The 20,180-nt window shown below is 36.9% G+C and overlaps 1 protein-coding gene across 3 annotated transcripts in view; it reads right to left on the bottom strand.

The window, feature by feature from the left end:
* The window catches only part of LOC125277427 (CUB and sushi domain-containing protein 1-like), a 750,178-nt gene that overhangs the window by 265,945 nt on the left and 464,053 nt on the right, over positions 1 to 20,180 (bottom strand). For all 3 annotated transcript variants that reach the window (XM_048205771.1, XM_048205772.1, XM_048205773.1), the window contains 2 exons: positions 18,742 to 18,936; positions 17,488 to 17,695 (listed from right to left, as the gene is read on the bottom strand). In XM_048205771.1, coding sequence (XP_048061728.1) covers positions 17,488 to 17,695; positions 18,742 to 18,936 — 403 coding nt within the window. The remainder of the gene's footprint in view (positions 1 to 17,487; positions 17,696 to 18,741; positions 18,937 to 20,180) is intronic.

Here is a 20,180-nt window from a genome sequence, read left to right as displayed (position 1 = left end):
ACCGCTGTGTTGAAATCCTGCTGTTGCAAAATAGAGCAAATACTGACAATACTGTGAAGAATAACACTTAATATTACCCTTTTGTTTGTTGAAATGTTGTGTGGATATTTTGATTTGCATTCTTGCTCGTATAATATTATCAACATTAAAAACAAGAACTCACAAAAGGTAGGCTATGTTTTGTATCAAGAGTTTGAATCTTAAATTCATATTTATGCACGTTTTGTGCCAGGCTATTGTTCTTCATGCTAGTAAGATACAGAATGGCAGTAATGTGGCGCGATTTGCTCAGGCAGCAGACTCCACACGCAACCTTTATGCACCCATATGCGCACTGCTTATGTGGACATGGACGCTGTCAGATTTGGACGCAAAAGATGTGGTATTTTGATTGGATGTCATGTGGCATTGTGCCTGTTAGAAAATACATGATCGGTTTTAATGTTATTTTAAGGTAGGGAAGGATTAAATGAACGGCAAAATTCAGCATTTTGTTTGCGTACCCCCTCTGTCACCTCATGGACCCCCAAGGGGACACGTACCCCAGTTTGGAAACTACTGACTTAGTGTATTATCTGCATTCAGATTTAGCATTTTCCTTCAGGTCAGTCCTACGTTCATAATAAAAAATCAGTTTGAATGTCCGCTGCGACCTCGTCCTTTTAAAATTTAATGGGTTTTCCCGTACGCTGCTGACACTGACAGTGCTGGTCAAAGCATTTGTCATTTGCGTCTTGTTCCTTGTTCACAACAAGTTTCAATATAAAAGTCTTTGCGACTGAGTGACTCCATGCCGCCATCTAATGGCGTAATAAATGTAACTTCTGTTGCTGTTCTTGGTCAGGGACTAACAACGCCCCTTAGCTGTTATAAATTCACTGTAAACCACGGCTTCTTCGGGCTTATTGCTTTATTTTATTTGCCATGTACACCAGGAAAGACTAATTTTAATGCAAAGTCATTCATTACTGTAAAGATAAGCACAATCTTTGTTATTTAAAGGGCACCTATTATGCAAAATTCACTTTTACATGGTGTTTGACCATAAATGTGTGTTGGCAGTGTGTGAGCAAAACCACCCTAGAATGAGAAAAATCCACCCAGTGTTTTTTTTACAATCTCAATAATTCATAAGCACTGTCTCAGAACGCCCTGTTCTAAGATTGCTCTCACTGTGACGTAGAATTGCGCTAAGCCCCACCCACGTGGTTTGATTGACAATCTGGTTTTGGCATAGACCCCGCCCTCGGTGATCGGTCAACCATCCTCCATTGTTTCAACGACAGCCGGTAATGTCTCCTAAGAAACATAAGTGTTCTGTTGTGGGATGTAATAATGAACATAGTAGTTTTCACTTACTTCCGACATCAGAGCCACTGAAAACGTAGTGGATGGATTTTATTTACGAAGGAAAGGCGCCACTCAAAATTCCAAAATACGTTTATGTTTGCGCAAATCATTTTTTGACCGACTGTTTTGAGAACGAGGGTCAATTCAAAGCAGGTCTTGCTTCAAAGTTAATCCTCAAGTGTGGATCGTTGCCTACTGTTCGCGATCCAACGTCACCTCCAGAAGAAGTAAGTGTATTTAATGTTTTTTGAGCAAATAGTCATTTCAGTCGATGTCAGCCAATTCAATAACAAATGCGTCTAAAGTTGTTGTTGTCGTCGTAGAATGTCTGTGTATATAATTTAAACCTTGTTTGTATAGTGTGTATCCACACGTATATATATATTTTTTTAAAGATATTGTATTAAAAACTGTGTATGTTTTCCGGGATGGTCTACCATACATGATGGAGTGACTTGAAGTTGTTTCATCCGTCTTGTAACCTTTGATACAACAAATAGCGTCAGACAGTTTTATGTCATGTATTATTTTTTGCAACAATTACAAATGTAAATAAATTAATACCTGTTCTATCTCCCTGCAGCATATATTTTCTGGTTCTGTAGCCATCTTCTCACATTTGCCACATAAGCACCTGTACGACAAGTAATGTCAACGTGACGCAACCGTTCCCTCGCATAAATATAATTTCGTTTGTACTTAGCAAACGTTATCACAGTATTTGTGTTTGTAGTTTCAAAAAATTGCACGAACGTTATCACAGTGTGTGTTGCACATCCATAATTGCAAAGGGGACGGCGGAGTCTCTTCATCATCTGGGTCTGATTCCGGTTCAAACATGTACGGCTGAATGCCATACAAAACAGCGGGTCTCTCACTCTCAGCCATTCTGCTTCTACCGACTGTTTATTGCCATAGGTATGCAAGTTACGCCCTCATCCAAAGGCAGGGCGGGGATATGCAGCTCATTTATATTTAAGGTGGTATACACCAAAACAGCTCTTTTTAAAACAGGCCCCAAAAATGACATTTTCAAATGGTAATAATAAATTAACTGTGGGGTATTTTGTGCTGAAACTTCACAAATACATTCTGGGGACACCCAAGACCAATATTACATCTTGTAAAAAGGGGCATAATAGGTGCCCTTTAAATATCATTTATATATAATTTATATTATTTTTTATATTTTTAAAAATTGCTCTGCACATAATGAGCCGATGTGTTATAGTGTGGTGTGATGCGGACTGGGAGATGGGCTGCTGTGTGCCAGAAAGTCCAGGGCCACTTTTTGGTCCCAGTCCGCTCCTGCGTACAGGGTTAAGTTTCTGTATGGTTCTTGTGAAAGTGAAAAAGTTAATGATGATCATTATAGGCTCTTCAAATTAGCATTGGTCTCCAGTTCCTTTAAAGCAACAGTGCATGGATTTCTAAAGAATTACAGAATACAGTTAGGCTATTTACATAACTTTTTTTATGCTGTAAACCCCTTTTTGTTTGGTGGTTGTAACTGTAGAAATTTGTAAAATTGTAAAAATAAATAAAAAATGTGGGATTTTTCAAGGGAAATTCCTAAAACAAACAGAAACAACAGTCCAAGGAATATGATATTAGATTATCATACAAATAATTAATTACATGTATTATTATTATTATATAAACTAGATGACAGCCTGATAAATTATGATGCTGGGTTTAGGGAAGTCATAAATAAAGATTATGTTGAGCAGCTGAAGAGATCTAAGGTCTTCAAAGAGAATGGCCTTTATTTTATTCACAAGTTGTAGCCAAATTTATTCAAGCTCTGGCAACAGAGTCAGAGAGGTCAAGAGAGCAGGCCCACTTTGATGACTGCTGGCAATAACTGCTGAAAATGAAGTCCACAGACAACACCACGAGCAGCACTGGCAGAGAGGAGGGAATTTAAAAAGGAATCCTATGAATTGCAGATTCAGTGTGCATGTTCTTTTAAAACCCTTTCTATGATTCTTTCAAAAAAACAGTGAGACTTACTTTAGGCATAAAAAAAAAATTGCATTTGAACAGTATTAATGAATTAGTTTTTGTGGATAGTGGTAATGGTAATGGTTTACTCTGGTTTACTAATCTCTGGTTTATTTTTGATGATTAAACTGGTTAATTTCGTTGTTGCTGCTGTTAGTTTACTGCCGAATGTGTCTATCAAACACAAAAGCAACTCATTATGTGTTACGGCGGACTGAGGGATGAAGATGGATCCAAAATAGCAGCAAAATAAAGAAGGCAATCCAATAACGAACAAAACTAGGCACAGGAGAAAACATAAGAGATTAGCATTTAAGCTTGGCTCAACTGCTGAGAATGGATATGAATATATACATATACTAGGTGGCGACAAAGGGCTGTCTTTAGAGACTGTCTACTAGAGTTAGTAGAACATTCAGTCAATTGAAATATGCTGATTCATTCAGAAATGAAACAAGGTTTCAATCAGAGATTATTTGAACTTTGCACAGGGCTAACACTGAATCTGTTGCTTCACTTTCACAGAGATCAATGCATTGGCCAGCGCTGATGCCTGTCATGTGAAATCCCTGTTGAAAGGAAGCAATGACAAAAATATCACTTTCATCAGCGCACACAGACATGGAAAACTGATTTATTATTTTCACGAATATATGATTTGACCTAGAGAATGAAAGCTAAACCAGACACAGTTAATCACATGCTCTCTCTCTTTATTTCTCATAATACTTTACTCAGTAATACTATACACCAATAGCTTCACTGAAGCAGCCCAAGCCATCATTGCTAGTTATAAAGTGACTTTTTCAAATTAGTAACAGAGGCTTGGGCTCAACTCTCAAAACTGTCAAATTGAGATTTGAATCCGTGGCGGAAGAAACAGTTCTGCACACAAGAGTTTTTGTTTGTTTTTTTAAAGAAAAAAAAAAATCACACTCGTGATTATGTGCAATATGGCTCTATATCGACTGACAGTCTGTCTGGTAAATAAATAAATGCGAACAGATACACATCAGGGGTCCATTCTTCATACCTCACTTAATACATCTGAGATTATTTGACAGATGTTAGATCTTCTAATTCTGATAGCTGAACTCTTTGGTTCTTCAAACGAATTTACGGACTGGTTTAAAATATTTAAGTTGTTTAATATGTTGGAATATTAAGTTGTCTGAGATTACTGCATGTTCTTGTGTACCTCGAAAAGGGCGGATGTATCGATACTTGAAACCATGATCAGTAATGTAGCAATTGGCTGGCGTCAAGACAGCAACGTAGTGACATCATACATAAAAAAGACGAAAAACGTAACAAATTTCTGGACCTTTATAAGAAAACAGCCAAGCAACCAAAACAACATAAAAGTTATAATAGATAAATGAAATGTGCACTGTTTTTTTTTTGCTTTTTTTTTTTTTTTGTAACATGATTCCTAATTTCTAGTATTTGTACAGGCTTTACATTTTTATTTCAATGTTGTAATTAGCAATTCATTTATTTTACATTTGAAGCAGATTTGTTACATGACAGCATTAATTAAAGTGTCTTAAGGGTCAAGATCAAGTTATCTGCATCTCCTGTGCTGCATCAGGTCACTCCCATAATAGCTGTCACGGTTCAAATTAATACAGCACAGCATAAACTGTAGCCTACATCATGTGTGTTAGTCTCCAGTAAAATTATTAGGTAATTATTCCCTCACAAATAAATTTCTCAACGAGTAAAACTGGCTACTATATTATGATAGACTACACAATATTATAATATTATTATTTGCAAATTTATTTTTAAAGATTTTAAAGATGCCATCTAATGTTTATGTTTACATGAAATAAGCCTGCTCCCAAGCAGGTTTAAACTTATGGACCTGTTGCTATGACAGCAAGTCCAGGATAAGCGTCGAAGAACCGAAAAATCCAAGATCATGCCAAATCATCATCAATCAAATCCAGCTAACTGAGTTAGTGACGTACGAAGAACGGACCCCAGGGACAGAGGGTGTGGATCTGCCAACACATTAAATTTGACTGGACAAACAGTGTTCAAATCTGTTTGCATATACACAGTGTAGTGGTAAAATCACTGTAATGCTCAGTCTCACTTCATTTATTTTTGTGCACAATTTGACACTGACAGAAGAGACACCTGAGTTTTTTCCTCCTAATCGACAAAACTTGAAATGAGAGGTCAGCCAGTGTCTGTCTGTAAGTCCTTGCTCTGGAAATTGCTTTGCAGAAGTCAAAGTAATCAATAGGTTTGGTCGGAAGATGAGGTACTCTAAACATTAGCCTTCAAATCTGCCTGTCAGCTGTCCATCTCTCAACCAAACCCATTCCCTCAAGTCTACTTAAATATCTGTTGGCTTATATGGGGCTAGAATTGTTTTGTATTTCTAGATAAATAATTTGAGTTGAATTCAAAAATAATTAAAATGACATTTGCAAATAAAATATTGTGAAACATTATTATTATTAATATTATTATTATTATTATTAACATTAAGATTATTATTATTTTTTTTTTTTATGGACATAGTTTTATAACACAACTCTGTCTGGCATTCATTTCTTTTTTATTGACCTTACTTCCTATTTGAGCCAATGCAGATGAATAAGCTCATTTATTTCAGGGTGAGACGGCCCTGATTTTAAAACAAAATGTATTGTTTGTAGCAAGAACATGCTACGATTGGTCAATGTGGCTTGAGTAGACGGTGGGTGGAGTCCAATTAATTGTGAATTTGTGTGCAAATCCTGATGTTTCAAAATTCACAAATGTGTGTGTTGATTCACAAATGCACAGAAAGCCACCTGCAAATGTACAGGATGCGATCCACAAATGAATTCCAGGCAGAGTCATGTTTGTGACATAAAAACATATATTTACAAAACTGATTTTTGAATCATAATCTATTTATCATTATAGTACTGTGTTAAATGTTATTTATTTTAATCAGTTTTTTATTTATTTATTTAATGATTTGTTTTGTTTGTACACTTTATTGCTCTGTTTTTCTCAGAACTTTTCCATAGACCCCCCTCGAACTTCCTTAAGGACCCCTTGGGGTCCCCAGACGCCAGTTTGAAAACCCCTGGTATAAACAATAATTTAAAAGCCTGCAGTTGTGTTGTTAATGACAGGGCTGTCATGAAGTTTTGGCTGGGGATTAATTGTCATACAAATTAATGTAATGAATTATTTAATTTGTCTCCTAAAGTATAATTTTCATATGCATAGAAATTAAGAGCAAAAAGCATTGTTAAGTGGTTGCTGGTCTGTTCTGTGTGGTTTGTTAGTTAGTTGCTTACTTGCCCTAAAAAGCTCACCCAGAAGTGTCTTGTGTCATTCAGATCCCCAACTGTATATATGAATCGAGTCCCTCCTAAGTAAGCATGAGATTTTAAGGATTTTAAGTCTAAGGTTAAAATCCAGTCGTTTATAAAAGTAACAGCATACCTCTCCTCAAGTCATCATTCAAGTCAACAAAATAGAATCAGCTAGTCATCAATTTCTAGTCATCAACATCTACTTTATCGGACATCAGCATATATATGACATGATTTTGAAAGACACACACCTGTCTATATAAGGTCTAACAGTCTAAAATGCATATCAGACCAAAAGCCAAAAGAGCTGAGAAACAAAACTGTGTCTGAAATTGTGTCTGAAAACACGTTCTGATGACGGAAGTGATCCCTCGTGCTTATACTTCAGTGATAGCGAGACTCCACTTTCGTTGTCGAAGCGCGTTCAGACCTCACCAACCGTATGCGCAAGGCAGTTGAACATAGTGGTGTTTTAGAGGTAAAAAAATGATATAAATACTGTTTGGTTCCTCGCACAAACTGATCGTTCCGTGTCTTAGGACATCAATGTGTCGTCACGAGCCGCAGGGTTTAATTTTGAGCTAGACCAGATACAATGGTAACATGAGGGCTATTTATACACAAAGACTAATTTCATAACAAGGATTTTTTGCATTGATTGTAGCCGAAGAAGTGGATGTGGTCAAAATTCCTATGTTTTGAATATCAGATATTCAATATCAAGATTGGTTAAATACAGGAACTTGTCTAAGAAAAAACACACAACAGACGTTGTCCTTGTCATCACAGAATCTGACCAATGAGAATAAAATGTGTCGTCATCAAGGCTTTTGCAGCCGATTTTGAGCAACTGCAGCGCCTGACCTCTTACCGCTATCACCGTACTTTGATGGCACATGTGATCGTAAGGCGGCTGCAGCGCCGATCAAGGTCGGCCAAATTTTCTAACCAGAATGCATTGCTTTTGTCAGGTGGCAGCCTATCTTTGCGGCCTATTTACAAGGGGAACACATGGCAAGATCACATGAGGAGCAAGGGAATTACATGACAACAAGAACCATGACAGTGATCATGAATACAAAATAAAAGACATGACCACAATCAAAACCCAAAACTAGACATGACAGATAGTGTTCACAGAGCATTACTGTCAGAGAACCTGAACTAGCCCCTGTGGGCAGAGTATAGAAAATAACACCAAGCTGTAGGAGTAATGTTCACGATGGCATCACCAGTGTATAACAAAACAGACATATATTATATGGTAGTATACCATGGTATGAACAGGGAGGTTGCACAAGCTCTTCATAACTGGGGTTGGGAACAGTTCCGAACTGGCCATCGGGAACACTGGGAGAATTTGATTGATTTGGCCAGTTTTTATTCTTCTTCTTCTTATTATTATTATTATTTGCTGCCCAATGCACTAAAATGCTGAATTTGGCATTTGGTAATAAATCAATAATAAATCATGAATCAGTTAGTCTTGACTGGCAACACAACGATTTGGCTCACGTCCACTCTACGCCTCCACCAAAAGGTTTTGAACAAATCACTCTTCTTTGGAACAAGGAAATAACTACTATAAAACCCTGTTTGACTCTTGCCATTTGCAATAATCTCTGTCACACCTTTTGCAAGAAAGTTTTGGATTCCTGTATGTACACATCCCGCTGGTGAACCGCACACAGACCATAAGTGAAGCGAGGCAGTCACCTTACAAATTGGATTGTATAGCTGAATTGTATCGTCTTTAACACCATCAGATATACCCATGAGGGCTTCCCATGCACTGGCATGACTGGATTGCAAACACAAAGCATTGAACTCATCCTCCCTCCTCCAGCAAATGGCAGAAAGAGAGGGCAATACATTGAACAACTCTAGACAAGCTTTTTTGGGGGCCTGTCCCAGTCCTGCTGGAGTTCTGCTGCTGTCCCGGGAGTGTCTTTCTGCTAGGATGTGGTTCCTGTGGGTTCAGCAGAGGCTTATGCTTAGGCCATGGAAACACAGCTTTACAGACCACTTAGGTGTCTTCAATGGAGCCAAAACAGTGTTGGAGGGGATTTTGGTGGGATGCTGACTCATTTGTGTTGGCTGGGAGCAGCGCTATTTCTTATTAAGAAAAAAAAGTGCAAGTGTTGCATGGTTTGGGACTGCGTCTGCATCATGATACATCTCTCTGTGAAGCCTTCGACAGCCTCACCAAATAGTCCTGTGGTAGACACTGGAATGTCAAGAAGAGGCGTCTTTTCAGCATTTTTCAACTTTTTTTTCATAACCTTGAAGAGCTATGCCTGAACAGCATTTGAACAGTCATTCTGTGATTCCAATTGAAGGTTGGAGATTGTCCCGAGTAGGGTTGAGAATTAAATATCGATTCCAATTCTGATATCTAAGGTCAGGAAACAGATTTGTAATACAATTAAAAATATGATTCTACTTATGGATACCTGTGTGCACATTTCAATGTGATTTTAAAGCACTCAAGTGCAAGAACATGTGAAAAAGAATTTAATCTGAGAATTGATAAGAATTGGAATAGATAAGCAGAATCAGAAATTCAAACAATGCCCAGCACTAGTCTAGAGTGTATAAAACATGCTATACGGAGAGCAGCCCGAGCAGCCCAAGCCATTATTGCTATAGTTCTAAACACAATACATTAATAATAATTAATAATTAATTTGTTTCATTTATATAGTGCTTTTCTGGGTACTCAAAGCGCACATACATATGGAAGGGGGAATCTCCCCAACCACCACCTGGATGATGCAACGGCAGCAATATTGCGCCAGAATGCCCACCACACAGAGTGATGAAGCCATTCAGTATATATGGGGATGATTAGGAGGCCAATGGACAAATTTTGGCCAGAATGCCAGGTTACACCCCTAATCTTTTTTTCGAAGGACATCCTGGGATTTTTAATGACCACAGAGAGTTAGGACCTCGGTTTAATGTCTCATCCGAAGGACAGTACAGTTTTTGACAGTACAGTGTCCCCATTACTATAATGGAGCATTAGGACCCACACAGACCACAGGGTGAGCACCCTCTGCTGCCCTCACTAACACCTCTTCCAGCAGCAACCTAGTTTTCCCAGGAGGTCTCCCATCAAGGTACTGACCAGGCTCAACCCTGCTTAGTTTCAGTGGGCAACCAGTCTTGGGCTACAGGGTGATATAATTGTTGCTTTAGTTCTACTATAAAGCAAAAAACACAGGCTATGGAGTAACAAATCAAATAATCGGAACATTGCAATGACTCTAAGACATAAACACGCATAGTGCCACCCATAACATTCAGCAGCATCAGACCGAACATCGATCAGGGAATAAGTACTCACTGCCCTTTTGGAGTCGTTTTGATTGATTTGGCATCTCAAAATATATGCAGCGAGATTTCTGCCGTCAAAATATACTGCTCATCCCATTTAAAAAACTGGCCAGGGTTTCTTTTTAATGCCACTGAAATGGGATCAATACTGAAAATGCTTCTGAATGTCATGGAAGAGACTCGGCCTAGAGGCTGCTCACTGAGCCAGTGCTTCAGTAATCCATATGAAACTATAGCGGACCTGTTTGTGAAATGTCATAGCTGTGCCTGTGAGGTTAGAATAACTTGCTGCATTGTTTTCACACCTGTGTCACATGACCTCAAAGCTCTCAGACATCCTCTTGGACAGGAAATGTTACTTAAAAGCTAGTGCACTTAAAAATGTTACTTAAAAGTGTTGGAGAAATAAATACAGGGAAATCAAAACAGCCTCAATAGCACAGCACATCACCTACAGTATACTTTTCCAGTCTCTGATGTCTTTGCATTATTGTATTTACAAGCAAGGGACAACTAAGAGTGTGTGTACCTTACATGAAATGGTCAAACATGCATGATATTTCTTCTTACATACAGTAGTTTTACTGAAATGTTTTTGGCAGCCCAGAGCAGAAAAGTACTTTATAATCCTTCATATGGGATTCTTGGGAGAGCACATATAAAAAGCACAAAAAAGGCACAATGAGTCATGCAAGCATGGCTGGGAGCATCAGACCAACTGCAACAATGAGTGATTAAAATATGCCAAAGCGTTGCAGTTACTGCCTCAGAATCAGTTTGGCATCATGCCAACAATTTTGCTGATGTGTTATTCGAGAACACTTAGGTCAATAAAAAAACTTTCAATAATTTTTTGCCTGCATGGTCTGAAGATGATCTGTGCTGACTTTGGTGAAAATCAGACCAACAGTCTAAGAGGAATTAGAAAATGTAGGTTATCAAAGAAATTCAAAATGGCGGAAAGCAATTTCAACCAAATTGGTATCATTGTTCTCGGTATGACTCAAGCAGATCTATCAGAACTAGCTTAATTAAAATAGACAAAATCAATAAAAAATACAGCATTCATAAAATACAGCATTTCATGACAAAATTCAAAATGTCCGATGCCCAAAATGGCTGACATTGGAAAATTGGGTATCATTCAACTCAGTATGCTGCACTGAATCAAAAGCAAACAGTTTGGAAGTTTTAAAAATATATCTTTAAAAGTTATAAAAATATATATTTCCTGACCAATAGATGGCGCTGTGCCGAAACGCTGCAAGTAGCCTAAGTTCATTCTTGTGATGACATTTACCAAGATTTGTCTCAATACGCTAAAGCATTGTGGAGATATAGCCTTGCATCCATTCTGACATGCTTTTCGTCAAATTCATTAGCACATTACTTGAGAACTTTTTATATATAAACTTTTTGTCAGCATGGTCTGAAAATGATGTGAGCCAATTTGGTGAAAATCAGACAAACCATCTAGGACAAGTTCAAAAAAGTAGTTTTTTTCAGAAAATTCAAAATCAGACTGTCCTCCTCATGTGTATCAAATTTCTTAATTTTCCCACAAGCGGTTCTATGGGCTGCCATAGACTTCAAGAGCGGATGCAATATGTGCCTTTGCACCTTCAGTGCTTGGCTCTTAATAATAATAATAATTTATAATAATTAATAAAATATTCAGTTGGACTGGGTTAAAACACACACACACACACACACACACACACACAAAAATAATTAATTATTCATTAATAAATTTATATTTTAATTAGAGGTCGACCGATAGTGGATTTTACCAATAAAGAAAACTACACTAGACTGTAAAAGTGACCAGTTGAGCTGGATATAAACTACTGAAAATAGATGGTAACAATTGTGACATTTGGGTCATTGCGTGTGTTTTTGTCAAACATACTGCTGTTCTCCATTAATGCAGCAAATTAATTACTTTATGATGATATGAAACCATGTATGGTAGTGTACTGTATATGTACTGTATACATACCATTTCAATGTCTGTTTTAAATCCGCATCTTAATGCTGCCTTCACGTGCTATCGGAAAATTTGATAATTCCCACTTCTGAAGTGATGATTACGAGTTCATCGCATTGAAGTTTATAAAATGGCAGGGCGTTCATGTGCATTTTTTACCTAGGAAACTCGCATTTACGGTAAGTGTCCTGCTCTGTGCATCGTGCAGCCTCAGTTGTCAAAACAGACTTCGCGAGGCGTCGGTGATGGTTTTTATTTCACCTTTAGAGAGGCGCTCTTGTACTGTATATTGACAGCGCACCCTTCTCAGCCGCTCTAGCAGTGGATGCAATCCGGATTTTATTTTTTTATTTTTTTTGCCAATAACCGATTGTTCCAGATATCAGTGTCGATTACATGCAGCTTTTTGGTGTGCTATTACTTTCCAAAGTGACTGAATTTTATTTTGAAGGATTATGAATTTCCATTGAAGGAGGTACTCCAGCAATATTTAGGGACCACAATGTTAGAGACTTCATCACTTTGGGCTTAATTTCTCATTTATTACCAACTTTACAACTATACAGCAGGTGGCATTGTAACTTTGGCCTTTGTGTACTTTGTTTAATTAAATCTGACTAAAATCATAAATTAAATTGATAAGCAACAAATAATAAATTGCAAAATGTTATGCTAAACATTTTCTGTATGTGCAAAAAAAAATGTGTTACAATAATCCTTGTCCTTCCTTGCAAAGTTCAACATAACCATTCACATTATATACATTATATATGGATTATATACAGCATGAGATTCCTATTTATGCTACATGCAAATATGCTGCTGCTGTTTATAGTAAGAATAAACATCCTGATATTGCCTTTCTGATGCAGTGTAAATACCTTCTTCTGTTATTTCATCACCAGCCCAGTGAAGTAATGTCATTGCTCTCTTACAGCAAGTTTGTGTAATTTCAAGCTTGTGTTTCGGTGAAGAGAAAAAGCAAATTATTTGCGAGGGTGCCAGTGCGACTACACAGCATCAATGCTCCACATGTCAAGAGCGAGGACATGTTTACTCACAGAGCTTGAAGTTAATAGAGTTCAGGCAGAGCCTTCTGTACCCTACTCTAGTACTAGGCTGCGATTTACAATTTGGTCACAAATGCAAACCTTTGAAAACAGAGCATCTGATGAAAGGAGGCAGATAGAAACAGATGAGGAGAGAAAACAATTGAAAGCACTGAAACATCGAGTGGCAATCATCAAGTTGACAGCTGCAGGGACAAATTCAAAGAGTCACAGAGAAAGTGATATGTTCCCTAAATAATCAATGAGATCAATGGCATCTCATTTCCATCTGAGGGTACTCTAGATCAGTGGTTCCCAAAGTGGGGGTCGCAAGATGATTTCCAGAAATATTTTTTTTTTTAAACGATTAGAAATTGCATATTTTATCAATAATTGTAACAAAATACTAAAAATAATAGTTAAATTAAAAAAAACAAAACAACAACATGCAAATAAAAAAGCCATCAACCTTTCGATTTCCCGATTTCCCTTCCCCTCGACCGTGACTCCTGAGGTGATTACGACAGATTAATGACATATTAGCAACAGCATCAGTTGCAGCAGGTCAGTTTACAGCATTCAGATATGTGCATGTAGATAATTCTTTAGGCTTTAAGCTTTGGATATTATTTTTGTCGAAATGAAACGAAATGAATCGACCAAAAAAAGACAACGCAGGGAGACCAGCGGAGGAGAGCGGAGGAGAGCGGAGGAGCACCACTGTCATGCCTTTGCAGTATGATGCAGCACGCGCTATTGTGCTTTCACAAATGCCGCATTTGCAGTGCGCAACTGATTTGTGGCTTTGTATTACAAACACAACATTTACTTATTTTTATTTCAAATCCAAAAGTTGTTACTGAACATGGCATGTCAGCATTTCTATTCTCTTTGTATACAATATAGCCTATTTCATAGATGTCACATTTAAACGCACTATGTTTTATTAATTTCATTACTTTATATTTATGTAAAGTAATACTTTATATTTATATTATGTTGCTCATGAAAGTGGCAAAACATTTAAACAAGCTTTATGTTAAAATCACAAACATTTTAAATTAAACTTAAAATAGATAAAAACAGGCGACTCTTGTCTTTTCTTTCCTTTTAAATCTTTTTACAAGAAATCCCTCAGGTCATAAAGAACTTTGTTTATCCACATTCACGAAGAGACGAGTGCTATCGTTTATGTCTCATTGTTCACCTAAATGCCTGGTAATGTGTCCGTTTCCTTGCTTTACCCGAGGCAAAAAAGCCATGTGTAAACTGTATAACAGAGACTTTAAATTATATGCATCTATGGTGAAATTACTATTTTATTTTTTTATTTTGTATTTGTTTTTGCGTCAATACATGTTTATTTTAATGCGAACAGTGCGCTGTCGTTTTAATTCAGCGCTGTGCAGCACAGCAAAAATAGACTCGGTGTGTACGATCGTTGCACTGCTGCAGACGCACCGCTCCTGGAAACGCACTGCCGGACCGTATCCACGTGTGGTGTGAACGCTCTAATCAGTTAATATGGGCACAAAAAAAAAAATGTGCACAGCACTGCAAACAGAGTATGTGTGAAACAGACGTTAGTGCGTGTGCATTGCGCACAACATTTGTATACTTTAATCACTTCCTAGGATAGTGGGGGTCGTGAGTCACTGGCTCGTTATTTTGGGGCTCGTGGGCTGAAAAGTTTGGGAACACCTGCTCTAGATCAATACCTCTAAGACAGACAAAGCCCTTTTCTGGTGAGACTAGTTTACCATGTGGAGTTTAGGTGAATTTGTGTACATTTCTCCAACACACCCACACACAAACACCCACCCACACACACACACACACACACACACAAAACACACCATAAAATTATACATATATACATCCAGTGTATGAAAACATGCATTTCATTCTGTTCTTCTCACACAGCTTCCATAAGACTTCAGAAGACTTGGAATATAGTGCAAGTGTCATGTAGACTACTTTTATGGTGTTTTCTGCCTTGGAGCTTGACAGTCCCTTGACACTATGAACTGTCAATGTATGGAAAAAAGCAGCATAAAGGTTCTTAAAATGTCTGTTTTTTGTTTGTCTTGGAAAAACAGTTATTGGGTTTGACATGAGGGTGAATAAATAAAAAACCTTTCATGTTTGTATGAACTATTCCTTTAATCCCCTCAGAATCGAACATCCATTTTTTTTTCTTGCACGGTCTCTATAAAATGAAAAGGCTTAAGTTCTGTTTTTAAGCTAACTCGTCCTTCAAGTCAAACCAAGTCCTATCCAGATCAGAATTTCTCTGTATGGGGTACATTTCTTTTCCTTGTTTATTTTGACTTTCATCAAATGCTACAACTTTCTGACAAATTTCTGTGTAAAAAAACGTAATAATGAATTCTACCAAATAATAGGAAAAATATTCGGCAGATACATTCACTCATGTTTGCTGAATAACAGGTGAGCCAGGGGATAGCACGATATTATACTGTACACGAACCTCTAAAATCACTACACTATAGCCGTGTTGCTGTCTCTGCGCATCTTTCAGAAATCAGAGCTTTGTCAAGAGTAATATCAACTAAGATACTAGGCTACATAATACCCCTTTTCTAATATTTGATATGTATATTTAAATGTTTTAAACTTTGTAAGGTATGATACACATTATGTTTCTCTGTCTCACTCTCTTCTGGAGCCAACAAGCATTTATGTATCCATGCATTTAGATGCATATTAAAAGTTGTTTTAGCAATTTTCATTTTCTTTTAACTTTCATGTTCTATAAGCTATTTTGCATGAAGAATAAGTTTTTTTTTTTTTTTTAACATTTATATAACATTTAGTATTATTGTATTAGAAGATATTTAAAGATTTGTTATTCTTAATTATAATTAAAAAAAAAATTATTTGTAGAAGTTTACAAGGCATAATTGTTCAATTAAAATTATGAAGGGGAAAGAATTAGATTCTCATGTAATTCGATGGACTTCTGGTTTTATCAGAATACAGATACAAATTATGTTGTGATAGCTACAGATACAGATATTGGCTCCGCTGCACACCCCTATTCAATGTTTGCAAGAACATCTGACCTTTTATAAAAGTTCACATGCTCAATACCACAGATTTGTTTATTTGATTTGTGACCTACTATAAAAGGCGTTAAACCTTATAGTGCTATAAATAGTGTTATTTTTTAAAATCATTTTATGCCATAATTTTTTTTTTTTTTTTTTTTTTTTTTACAAAATTCTAAATTCTAAATTCTATATGTGTGTGTGTGTGTGTGTGTGTGTGTGTCTTAATGGGTTTTGTGATGCTTGTACACAGAGCAATTAATTTTCTGTAAATGCACATCCAGCCAATACACATTCCCACTAGTAATCAGGGAGTCAGACTGCAGCAGTTCGTCTGTGCGTCATTACATAACATCCGTAAACAGAAAGGAAGGAGTCCTGTCCAGGCTAGTCGGTTTTATCACGTGAGGATGCTGCTGGCAGCGGCACATTTATAGCCTGTTCTCACAGCAGCTGAAATAATTAAACTTATCATTTTGATGGCGGATTGTAATCCAGAAAGGTCCAAATGACAATCATCAGTGACAACTGGAGATTCACCCGTAGTCAAAAAGCAAAAGACTTTGGACTGTGGAGTGGATACAGAAATTGAAATCTACAGGTAACGCTAATATACACTAAATACACAGTCACGCAATGCTGATGTTGTTAACATTAACAATTTCAGAACAATATAACAGTAATAATAATTTGCACGGTTTGGCATGATCCGAGCTAAGCAATCGTTAGATTTAATCATCAGCGCTTTCTCCTTTCCAAAGCGCTCTGTGGTGTCTGCTGTTACTAAGCAACCATGAGCTGTGCTCTCCATGACGACGCGGTAGTTTGTTTCAGCAAAGGATATATGGATTTCCAGCACCGAAAATCACTTGGAGTAGCTCTGCTACAGCAGATTTATTTAAAAATGTGTATCCGTGCACAGCTCTGATCAGATATTCCTACATATTGGCTGGGTTTTGTCCTGCAGATGGCGCCGCGTGAGAAAAAAAAAATCTTCTGTCCAGTGATCAGTCATTAGGTCTGTCAGACTATAGAAATTTTTGCGGTAATGCGACCTATCGAATCTGAATTTAGGACTTTTTAAGACTTTTTAAGACTTTTTAAGGACCCGTGGCCACCCTGGTAATAACTACAGAGATCCCAATCCCATCTGAGTCAGTATATATAATCGCAGATGTCACTCTATTAACAATTGTAGCTCAAATCTCATTTATGAAGCAAATCCTGTCTGAATACAGCTACAAAAAGATTTACTCCGCTTACTGCTTGTATGAAAAGGATCCTATGATGATGCTGCTCAATATGGGCCTAAGATGAGAACAGATTTTGAAGTAATGCAATACAGAGGCCAGTTCACTCACCATATTGACGGTGCTTCTGTGCCACTGATCTCTAGAAAGTCATATCTATCTTCTAGTTGGAAGTCCGTGAAGACTAGGGCAATGGTGTCTCCTGGCTCTGCTAGAATACTCCATGTGCAGTCAGCATTGTTCTCATACTCTGAAGGAAAGTGTGGACTTGATATTGTACCTGTTGTTCCTCTTAACGTACCCCCACATGATCCTTCAGCTGGAAAAAAGTAAAAAAAAAAAAAAAAAAAAGGTCAAATTAGTAAAACAATATTACATTTTTAGCCATTTTAGCCATTTTAATAGCCATATAAGATTACAGTTTAAAAAATAAAAAAAGTGAAAAAACAATTCAGTGCTCAACAATAGACTTCTCAGTAGACTTCTCTTTCGCATCTTATCATGATTGAATGGATGGAGAAATACACACAAAATTATGTCAAAATGACAATCATGGCAAGTATGCTTGTAAAGTCAGTTGTGTGTTAAGTAAACTACACATTGGGAGAAAATCGAATGTTTGACAGTATATTACATCTGTGTCTTAAAGGGACAGTAGCCTAATATACCTGTTGCAGTCTATATTGTTGATCTTAACTCTTTCCCCACCATTGATGGAATTTCTGTAATTTATGTCACAATGCTTCCTAGCCATTGATGGAAATGTCCAGCAATCTATGTTTTCACTGTTATACGCTATTAAGCACCTTTTAAAAGAGTACAGAATCTCTGGCTTAGCACAGGTGAAAAAGAAGCAGAAACAAGTGATAAAAGCATTGATTGCACACATGAACAAAAAATCATCAAACATTAAACAGCATATAAATCAAAAATGAATGAAATGTCGACCCAGGACGAGATATAGGACTGTATGAGCTTTGGGGGTGTTGATGGACTCAATCTACTCCATTTATGTTTTGATCATAATTTTCAAACCGATCCGGATGTAGTCTTTGACAAAAACGTGATTTTCTCAGCTTTTTGTACAAAATTCACATTTAAGTGTTAATAAAATTATTAATAATAATAAATAAATAAATAAATAAAGAATGATGCTATATTCTTCGTTTTTCTTTTTTTTTTTTTTAAGCAGAGGCTCAGACCTTTCTTTTGATATATTGCATGTTTGGATTATCAAGTAAAGTATACTATATACTACAGAAAAAGTAAGAGTAGCATGTTATTGCAAGCACATGTATTGTAGCCACAGTATTCAAAAGCAAAGGCTTTTAACCCATCCGCCCATGTAAGCATAGAGCATCTTACCTCTACAAAATGGAGCTGGGAAATCCCATGATGCACCACTTCCTGGGCTCACTATACACGTGAGCACTGCATGCCCCTCCAAAACATATCCCATCACACAACTGTAGCGGATCTTGTCACCGACGTTGTATCTGGTCCCGTGGATAATCCCTCTGGGTATCAACCCTGGATTTCCACATGTGTGACTTGGTAGAACTGGAAAAGAAGACAGGAAAACAGGTCAGAAGTAAGTTTCTGCATCAAGCTGTGCCTTTCACTCTTCTCTGTTTGTTCTTTTCATCATCATACACAGACTGAGCTAAGCTCTTGAGGTGTCTGTCTTCGCTATGAAGCATGCACATCTGAAGCTGGCCCAGCACTTGTGCATGGGACTGCGGAGAAACCCTCGCGTTAGTCGTGCGCTTCTGTGATCATGATGCTGTTTGAAGGTAAGTATTTCATGTTGACAACACAATCACAACATGAATGTGCTCTGTTCATCCGTGTCAACTGTTCAAACAGAATCTATGCAAAAAAAATGTAAGAGTGAAAAATTGTAGTGTGGTGTAATCTTGACTCTTTTCGGTGTTTTCTGTTTTGTTTTGTTTTTTCCCCAGAAACATCCAATTCTATAGTGAAAGAAAAGAAAAATGTATCATGAGCCTATTTACTTTCTTAAAGTTACACTATGTAAATCTATTTGATTTATATATATATATATATATATATATATATATATATATATATATATATATATATATATATATATATATATATATATAAAAGATAATTTTGACAACCCTATAATAATAAATTATATTTTAAAGCTGCTGGAATGGATTATCATGGGAAACTGCATACATACTTCATTCGCCCATGCGTGTGTCACATCATATCAGTACACCAAACAGTTAAACAAGCAAAAGGGGTAAGGCTAATCGTATTGTTTTAAGTTTGCTGTAAATATATTTTCATAACTCATTGGCAGGTTGTTTTGTTTGATTTAAACATTAATCTCACAAAATTTTGATACATTTCTCTGACGCAAAGGTTAAAATACTTTAAAATCTTAAAAGGTTGCTTCAGAAGTAAATCATATATCATCAAAGATAAATATAAATAGAAAATTTGGTAGCATTTTAAAATAAAGTGTCAGTGAAGGACATATGCATTGGGTGAAAGGGGGTGGTTAGTTAAAGGATTACTCCACTTTTAAATAAATTTTTGCTGATAATTTACTCACCCCCATGTCATCCAAGATGTCCATGTCTTTCTTTCTTCAATCGAAAAGAAATTAAGGTTTTTGATGTAAACATTCTAGGATTTTTCTCCATATCATTCATTTCAATGGGCACCAAACGGTTGAAGGTCCAAATGGCAGTTTCAGTGCAGCTTCAAAGGGCTTTAAACGACACCTACGGAGCCCCTAAAGGGACATGGTGGTAGAAAAAAAAAAATGG

This window comes from Megalobrama amblycephala, linkage group LG10, assembly GCF_018812025.1.
Source record: "Megalobrama amblycephala isolate DHTTF-2021 linkage group LG10, ASM1881202v1, whole genome shotgun sequence".
NCBI lineage: Eukaryota > Metazoa > Chordata > Actinopteri > Cypriniformes > Xenocyprididae > Megalobrama > Megalobrama amblycephala.
The sequence above is the reverse complement of the archived record's forward strand: the minus strand, read 5'-3'. Positions and strand labels throughout refer to the sequence as shown.